We start from the raw sequence: 9,262 nt of genomic DNA on the forward strand, positions 1-9,262 counted from the left end.
TGTTGCTAGACACCACTGAAGAGAGCCTCGCCCCACCTACTTGACAGCTGTCTTTACATATATGATTTATAAAATAACAGATTGTATGTTTCAGCAATAGGCATCTTGGAAAGTTTGCTAAAAAAAAAAACCCCAAAATACACAAGCAAATAAGTACGCACACCCTTTCCCCCATATAATTATCCACATGTCAGGAAAACTAATTCTCTTAATGATGCACAAAAAATACATAGTACTTTGAGCTGGATCTACTGGGGCAAAACGCAGTTGCTCTGTTAATCTACAAAAAGCACTAATTCCAGAGGTATAGATACATAGCTTTGAATGTCCAACTGTTAACTCTCTCCAGTTGATGTGCTGTGGCACAGCCTAAGATGGAGTTTTTCCAATTCATCAGGTTGCAGATCATTCAAGGTAAGACATCAACATAATCACTTTCATCAATTTCTGTAAAGAAATAAAGAAAAAAACAGATCTTGTCATTGCTAATTGCTTTTCTGAAAGACTCCTCTAAGCAAGATGGCATGTTGTCACGTTGCTATGTAGATACTGTTAATTCAGTTTGATTTCTCAGTATTCCGTCTGCTATTTCAGAACTAGTGTTTAGACTTAGTTTCCTATGGACTGGGTCTCCCAGGACACTCCACATGTGGAAGCAAAGCCGGTATTGCCCTTTCTGAATCAGCAAGCTCTGTAATTAAATGGTTGTATCCACATGAGACCCTGTCTTCCTGAGAAAGTTAAATGTCCTAAGTCATATATAGTCAGTAATTCAGATCAATAGCACAGGTAGCTATGACCGTAGTGTAAGACAGCTTTTGTTCTGTAGATGAATATTCCCAACAGAAAAGCCCTTAGCTGGGAGGAGACCTGGAAAAAACATCTTAGACCTTGTTAGAGTTTTTATTATTGTTGTTATTTTTTTAGAATCCAGGGAAAAGGCAGAAACAGAACACTTGTAGCCACCCCCAGAAAAGTGGTTCTTGGTCTAGAACACAATGTTAAAAGCTGGCTAAAAACCAGTACCAGTAGTGAACCCCAGCGACTAAACTATCTGATTCCAGATCTGTGATCCTGAGCACAGATCTGTATAATTCTTATTTTCAACATGATAACTAAAAAAGGTCATGTTCTAACACAAATCACAATAATCTACAAGCTAGATTTTGGTATAAAAGTAGCTTTTGATCTGGACAACAAAGTAAAGGACAGCCTCAACTCTCACTGAGATATAAGGGCCTGTCAGCTTGCCAGAAACACATTGTGTAAAATTGTTTCATAGCTTTCTGTAGTCTGATCACTGATACTCATGGAGTGAGTTTTGGGCAATACCATGCTTTGCCATCTGTACCTTTTTTAGTTTTATTCTGTTAATTTATGGTGGATGAGTGTATGTAACCTGTGACCTAGAACTAAGCAGTTTCCAGTGAACGTAAAAAAGAAGGAAGAATCTTGAATTTCTGTCCATGCAAGCTTGTCTCAGAGGACACATAGCAATTATTCACCTGTCAATGCAATTGTTGTCTTAATGAAACGACAGACTAAACTAGAATTCTCACCATCATAAACGTCATCATTTCCTAACTTGAGCTTCTGGCTTCTTCGTGAGGAGCTTGTTTTCTTGACTGGGTAGCGAAGCTTTGTGACTAGCCCTTGGTTTGGCTTTTCATAGTTATATATTAAATCCTTTAGCGTTCTGAAGACCTTTTCTGGAACGCCTTCAGAAGTCTGTAAGGAAAGAAAAACTAAGTTTGTTTGAAGCTGTATTTGTAATCTGTAATGAAAAGAACTGTGCATAACTAGTTCAACAAAGGACATTTCGTAAACCTGTATGGTGACAGAATACTGTTCTAAACACAAGAGGGACACCTGTGTGGTGGAGTGGTTATGGTACCAGGCATAACCTCCTTCACCAGCCCTGCTTGTGTGTGCTGCAGCCAAGGGAAAGCTATTCAGTGCTCCCTGCCTGGCTTCAGATCACAGGATTCCCATCCTAGCGAGGACAAATTTTATCTCCTTCATTCCAATGGCTGATGTCTGTAGCCATCCCTCTCATGGCCCTGCAGGTCTGACTGTGTCTCAGTTCTTCCCTTTGGGAATTCCTGAAGGGGCTTAAAACAAAATTCACATTGTTTCACATCATATTTAGCTGTTCAGAAAAAAGAAAAAAAAGGGATTTCAGTCAACTACAGTCCAAGTGCTATGAAATTTAACTCTTCATCACAAGCCATGTGTTTTACTCTTTCCTTGCAAAAGAACAGAACCAGTTGCTGCCTCCTGGGAAGCCACGGAGATCACAGTCCCCAGGCAAGTGTCTTGCTCCCTGCATGTGTCCTTCAAGACTTGGTCTATGTCACCAAAGAAGTTTTATGATATTGCTGTCCCGGAAAACCACCTAAACATAGATCCCTACCAAGACTACTGCAGAAGTTTCATACTCAGTGTTAAAATGGTGATGAGGATAAGCAAACTATTTTCTGTATGTATTTTGGGGGTTTAAGCTCTAGAAATTATTGCTATGGAATCAAAACTAAAACTGATAACAATTTTTCAGTTGAAGATCTAAAACCATTCACCACTACTGCTTCTAGATAGTCTAGTAGATATTATGACTCCTGTAGCTATTTATTACTAAATACGATAAAATACAAAGTTTAAGCTTGGCTCAATCCCCTACAGCATTGTTCAGTAGAGTGAAAGCATTACAGACTTCCCTCTGGCCTTAGAAAACAAACTTATGGAGAACATATTTAATTCCAATTTAAAATGTTGGATTTGGACAACTATACAACAAGCAGAAGCCAAGTGTTTTATGCTATATTAGCATGAATGAGAAAGGACTCCTGCAGAAGCAGCTAATGCATCTGGGGGCTCAAATGAGCACCAGCTTTCACTTAACAGCAACAAAATGTAATGGAATATTGGTGGGAAGGTTTAACTTCTACTACCATACCACCAACATCCACCTCTGACATTGCTGGCCATCATAATAAAATAGGAGGCATTACTTTCGGAGGAGGCTTCCTGTTTTATAAGGTAATATTTTCAAGTATATTATTTTTAAAAATTCATTAAAATTTAAAATAATGAGGTCTTTACAGATGAAATGAGATTTGCTTACCTGTATTTTATAATTTCCTTCATATTCCCTGAAGATCCGATAAGTGTAGATGACTTTTTCGAAGCTGTGAAAAACATTGTTGTATACATTAAGTTTGTGTCAACTGTCAGACCACAGGAAAGGGCTTAGACTACTACAGCTGAATATGTCACTCAGGTATTGGTTTTGTTTGCCTGCTTGTTTTTTTGTTTTTTTTTTTGCTTGGGAGAGATCTTGAGCAATCATGTTCACATCAGCTAACTGCCTGAGCTCTTCTCCTGCTTCTTAGGTCCATTTTTTATGTTGAGTTAAGTTTCATATGACTACAGCTTCAATAAAACAAATCTGGTAATTCAAAGTAATGAAAATGTTTCTGGTTACATCCAGAAACGGCTGGAAGTCGCTGTTACTTGTTCATAGACGGTAAAGCACAAAACAAAGCCTAGAAACCCACTGAAAGCTGCTATGCATGTAAAAGAAGAGTCTTTGCTTCTATAGGATGCCTAATTTCTTGCTCACCATCAGCAGAATTGCTTTACTGTGTTAGAAACCATTTTGTGCAAATGTCAACATGGAATAAAACGCAGGCAAAGGGCAGACTCATGCATCATTGATAACCGCAGTGTCTCCATCAGCAGCGAGACAAAGGGGAGCTGTAGCTTGGATGTCTCTCAGATTCCAGCAAGGTTAGACCTACTATCATACAGCCTTTTTAGGCTGGAATGACGTTGTTAACATGTATCCCTTCTAAAAAAAATGGAGCTACTGTGAAGACCGAAATTGTTACAGGGGAAAGTGGAGTATCCTTCTTTCCCTGAATTCATACCCTAGGGGAAAAAGAACGGGCTTCAAACTATCAACTCCATAGGAAACATCGCCTTTCAGAAGACTGATCTGCACCTTAAAACAGGAGAAAATTACCTGGGATATGACACAAGATTACCGTGTTATATGGAAACAAGAACAGTGGTGTGAAGTGGCATTCTGAAAGGCTGTCTTTGGGAATGTCTTCTACTGTACTACAGAAGTTGGGAAGGATGGGAGAGGAGAGAGAGTGAAAACCACATTAGTCAAAGTGGCAGTAAGGAATGATTCTCTAAGAAAACCTGCAGTTCACTTTTCATATGAGATCTACTGGCATTCTTCTGTAGAGAACAGGTGATTTATTTGCTGTGGCATACACAGGAGTGAGAAGTTGTAGAATGCTTTTTCTGTAACCAGCTTTCCCTGGGTGAGCCCACAGGTAATCCTCCCACTGAGCCATCTATGCTTCCATCTGTATGCTTCCAGATGCAATCACTATTTCAAACTCATATTTGATATGACTAGATATGATACTGGCCACTTAACAATGAGCATATCCAGAAGAGAAGATATGATATTAGGGACAAACTAGTGGGCTAAGTCTCTGACCCACAGTGCTAAAAGAAAAAACATTGGAGGAAGGAATGGAAACAGACGCTGGGACTGGAAATATCTGCAATAGCATTATCAACACGTGATTGTGAATTAATATGTATAAGACTGAGATAGAAAAGCAAAACAAATGGGATTCTAGAGTTCAAATATTGAGGAAAGTTTTCATGTTTTGGAATATGTTTACTCTAAAATTTGCAGATAACTTACAAAGTAAACCCAGCTCAGGCCTTTATATAAATAATTTGATTCCATGTACTTCCCATTTCTCATCTGTTTTTCTTGCCTTCCAATGTGATACCTCTCTGAACTGTATCTTGCATTTGTATTACGAGAAGAATGTTGAATTCTTGGAGAAATGTCAATAGAAAATGTCCTCCACCCACCAGCACACAAAACGACAACATGGGCTCTACTTTCAGGAAATCATTCTTCTTTAGCATTTCCTAGAATTTTTATTATTATTATTTTAATAATGTTCAAGTGTTAGAACATTAAGGATACTGATGGCTTTGGACACATTTTATCAACAGAAATGAGAACTTTTTATCAAATATAGCAATGACAGCTGCTCAGAAGATGAACTGGAGATCATGATAATCACCAAAAAAGGCAGTAAAGCCGCAGAGAGATATAAACCACAATAAAACAGCAACAAAAAAAAACAATATCTGAAAACAGGTAATTTTAGTTAGTACGCATGTTCATTGGAAAGATTTCAGCTATAGCTAAATGAATTGAGCTGAGATGAGAGGGAGAATCTTAGGGCAAAAACCTAGTTATGGGGACTTGCATGTAAATGGATGTTTGTTCTGCAAAGAACCTGCTCTGCTCTCTGAAGAATTTACTATGGACTGGGACTAGTTCTAACTTCCACTCAGAAAAGATTAACTTTGACTACCTCTTTTTTTTTTTTTTTTTTCCCTCCATGAGGTACCTGAAAACATTCACAAGTATCTGGCTTATGAGCATTTATAAAAGTCAGCCTTCATTCTTTAAACATAATATGCAAGTAAAAATAAGACATCAAACTGGAAAACAATAATCTAAATGATTGTTTCTAAACTTATTCTGAGTCAATCAAAATTTGAGAAGTCATTGTCTGTATATTACTTGGCTGCTACAGTTATTTTACCATAAAATGAACATGAAACTGCCATTACAATGAAAACTTCTGATTCCAAATAAACTATTAAATACTTATAAACAGCTGCATATTATGATTCAAATTAACAAACTAACTGGTGTGAGGACAAGGGAGATCTTGTAGACTCGTAACTGATTCGTATCTCATCTGCCATTTCTCCTTACTCGTCTTTGTTATTCCCAGATGATCTTTTCTTCTACTCACCAACCCAGCAGTACTCCATTTCCTCCTCCCTTTTTCTCCCTTCTCCTTTGATTTGTTTCAAAACCACTGGGATTTTGATTATTGATAAAAAATATTTCCTGACATTTCTAAGCTAATTAAATGTTGTGCTATTTTTTTTTTTCATGTCACTCTCAAACACACCATCAAGGAAAGTGTAAAATTTTACAGGTTCACGCAAAAAGGACTAGTGACTAGTTCATAAACTCTGAACATATTAAGAAGAGATTGATTACTTATGAAAAACGTAAAACAGTCTTTATGAACAGGAAAAAAGTACTGTTCCCAACAGAAAAAGAAAATAATCCAATTTTAGTTGTTTTAAGCTAAGCAGTTTTCTGTTCCTATCTTGTTCATGGGCTTGTCATGAATTTGAGTAGGACATGACATCTTTCTGTCTCAGCTTATCTTCTTACATCAGATAAACTTTTTGGGAAACACAAGGCTAATGTTTCATCACATAATCAGCATGCATATGAAGAAGAAAATATTTTATACCCTACTGTGAGACTTTTCTGTGTCTCAGTAGTGCTACAATGGTATTTACTCCTTTTATAACAGAGGTAGCAACTTTGAGTGAGGTTCTTCTCACCGTGTTTTAGCAGGCTAAGGTATTTTCTCTGGGCTCTCTCCGTTGTCTGCAGAGAGACAAAAGCATCAGCAGACAACAGCAGTTCATCCATTCGCTGTTGTATGAATTGTTTTTACAAATGCCACCCATTCACCACTCACTGTAAAGAAAACCTAAGGCAACCAACATCGCTTGAATACATCTACGGACATATTGTTAACAAGGAAGAACTATTAACGTTAGAAAAGGAGAATTCTTAGTTTTGAATCTATTTGAAAACTCATAAGAAATTTAGTATCAAAATACTTACAAAACACACAGACACAAGGCTCCAGCCACACTTTCACTCTCTCGTATTAAATAACTACCATTCTGTCCTTTCTTGCACAGCAGTTCTTCACATGCTTTTCTTGATATCTTTCCATGAAAAAATGGGAACTCCATGGACAAATAGAAACAAGATCTCTTGTCTTTCAGACCAATTCTAGAAAAAGCCAGAAGACTAGCATTAAAAGAAGACTTATTCTAAAAGCAGCTGTTGAGAAGTGAAACTGGAGGTGTGAAGTACGGTCATGGCTTCATGTTGCTGTAATTGGTCTGTCTGTAGTGCAGTTAGTAATCAGCTTAATGCTAATGAGCACAGTGAGGGCGGGAAATGGGAAATGATTCTTCTGCACTGCTAACAGTCCATGTCAGAAGAAAAGACTCTTCTGGCACATTGTACGACAGAGCTAACATTTGGTTTGTGTATCACGTTTCTAAGCTATGCAGTAGTTTAGCAGACACCTAAGCACAGTCACATTTTAAAGTTAACTTTTATATCTGAAGATCCTCAAAGCCTTGCTGAACTTCACCCTTAAGCACAGCTGTTGGTGTTGTTGCTGTTCTTACGGTTTAATGGATTTTCCAAGTTTCAGTGAAAGTTGGTCAGCAATATTTGAGAATTAAATTTTTCAAGAGGTGTTCTTTCTGCTGCCTCCTCATTTTTAAAGCGTAACAATTTTATCAAGAAGTTCTGCTATGTCTATGTCATGATTTAGAAAACATGGTAGGAAGGAGACGATGGTCAGACAGTGCCTTTTGGTAGCCTTAGGAAGCTGCTGTCAGTTCAATGAGGGCAGGATACAGCCGTGTGAAGAACTGAAGCTCCATGATGGAGGAAATGCTGCCCAGCTCTATGGGAGATGCTCTCACAGGCACTTAATGCTTTCCTCACTGGAAGGCAAGGACTGGGAAAGGGTGGAGAGCAAACGGACCTAGAGAAGCAAGAGATAAAAGCGAGGCTGAGCAGTATTAGTGAAGGAAACTGAGTGAGGACCTAAAGATACAGGAGTAGCTGTGATTCAGAATGTGAGACTGGAAAGAAAACAAGCACTGGCCTTGCAGATAGAGTGGGTTTAAGTTACCAGGGAAAGGGGACAGAACAGAGAAAGCAGGAGAGACAGTCTTCAAAGCTGAGGAAAAGGATCAGGGACTGCTGCAATACAGTCTGATTTCGAAGTCAAAACAGTCCAAGTCCACAAGAGCTGGAACTGGGTGGGGTCTTCTTGATTTCAGAGATCACATGTACACTTCCCAGTTTTGTAACCTGAGGACAACTCTGAAGTTCTCATAATGTGTCACCATTTCTCTATCACGATGCAGTACTGGTGATGTCCTTGCTTCACAGCAATGATCCCACAGCACCATGACAGTTGCTTACACAATCAGTGCTAGTGGCATTGCACTTTTATTGTACAGTTCTGGGATCCACCTTGCTCACGATCCTTCACAATGGTACCATAAGCGATAGTTGGCTATTTTCTCTCTTCTTCTTTTACAGATCTTCCTCCATTTAACAAAAATTCCAAGAACCTTGTGAGTGAAAGTACTCAGCAGTTAGATGTCAGAGTTACAACATGCTACTGGCAGAATTCCAGTTTTCTTCCTTCTGTGCGAGTGAAGTGTGACAATGGATCAGGTATGATAAGGGCTGGTGGTCAGTAATATGAATGTGTGTTATAGTTTTCTATATATCTCACAAATGTAAAATTTTCCTGGGGCAGTGTGAGGTGGGTGGCCCAGAATTCCAGCTGTGAAAAGGAACAGCAGCAGTTGCTTAACACTGCCCAGCTTCAGATACATTATTTCTCTCCTCTGCAGTGATAGGAAAGCTAACAAGCAACAAAATAAATCAATAAAACTAATATAAAGTATCCAAAGGAGGACTACGGAAACAGTCTAAAGGGTAAGATGTATGAGGCACAGATGGTATTGCTGGGCTTGTCCAGCGTAAAGCAAAAAAGGCTGAGTGGAGGCCTGATGGCGGCTGCAGTTCCTCCAGGGAGCGGAGGGGCAGCGCTGAGCTCTGTCTGCGTGACAGCGACGGGGCCCGAGGGAAAGGCATGGAGCTGTGTCAGGGGAGGGCAGCTGGGGGTTAGGGACAGGGTCTGCACCACAGGGTGGTCATGCTCTGGAACAGGATGCCAGGGCACTGGGCACGGCTTCAAGCTGCCAGAGTACAAGGAGCATTTTGGACAACGCTCTCAGACATAAGGATTGAATTTTGTGTGATCCTGTGTGGAGTTGGAGTTCCTTCCAGCTCAGGATATTTTATGATTCGAATGGAATGATTCCACTTTTGGGAACATAACAGTAACATGTTCTTCCCTAAGGACCTCATTATCTACATGCAGAAACAGAATACAATGAAATCAGTCAGTCTTGCAGGCCTGCATCTACGAGGCTATTTAAACGGAAGTGGCAGCCACACATTACCCACTGATCACTTAGTCAGGTGCTCCTCTGCTGATAAAAAGCCCATGAG

At 39.3% G+C, this 9,262-nt stretch overlaps 1 protein-coding gene across 2 annotated transcripts; it reads right to left on the reverse strand.

Annotated features, from left to right (window-relative positions):
- Nucleotides 1–333: 333 nt before the first annotated feature.
- On the reverse strand, nt 334–7,055 carry SH2D1B (SH2 domain containing 1B). Of its 2 annotated transcripts, none has more exons than XM_048966455.1 (4): nt 6,767–7,055; nt 3,122–3,185; nt 1,560–1,728; nt 334–447 (listed from the first exon to the last, which is right to left on the reverse strand). In XM_048966455.1, the coding sequence occupies exons 1-4, from the start codon at nt 6,898–6,900 to the stop codon at nt 410–412; spliced, it is 405 nt and encodes a 134-aa protein (XP_048822412.1). In that variant the 5' UTR covers nt 6,901–7,055; the 3' UTR covers nt 334–409. The 2 variants fall into 2 exon arrangements, with proteins under 2 accessions (XP_048822412.1, XP_048822405.1); XM_048966448.1 differs by having other exon boundaries at nt 344–447; nt 1,506–1,728.
- Between the last annotated feature and the right edge of the window lie 2,207 nt (nt 7,056–9,262).

Source organism: Lagopus muta, chromosome 1, assembly GCF_023343835.1.
Source record: "Lagopus muta isolate bLagMut1 chromosome 1, bLagMut1 primary, whole genome shotgun sequence".
NCBI classification, from domain to species: domain Eukaryota; kingdom Metazoa; phylum Chordata; class Aves; order Galliformes; family Phasianidae; genus Lagopus; species Lagopus muta.

Coding starts and splice junctions, on each gene's coding strand:
- SH2D1B (XM_048966448.1), bottom strand. CDS start 6,900: ATGGAGTTCCCATTTTTTCATGGAAAGATATCAAGAAAAGCATGTGAA. Junction 3,186..6,766: donor GCCTTGTGTCTGTGTGTTTT/GTAAGTATTTTG, acceptor TGTTTTTCACAG/CTTCGAAAAAGTCATCTACA. Junction 448..1,505: donor GACAACAATTGCATTGACAG/GTGAATAATTGC, acceptor ATTTCTTTACAG/AAATTGATGAAAGTGATTAT.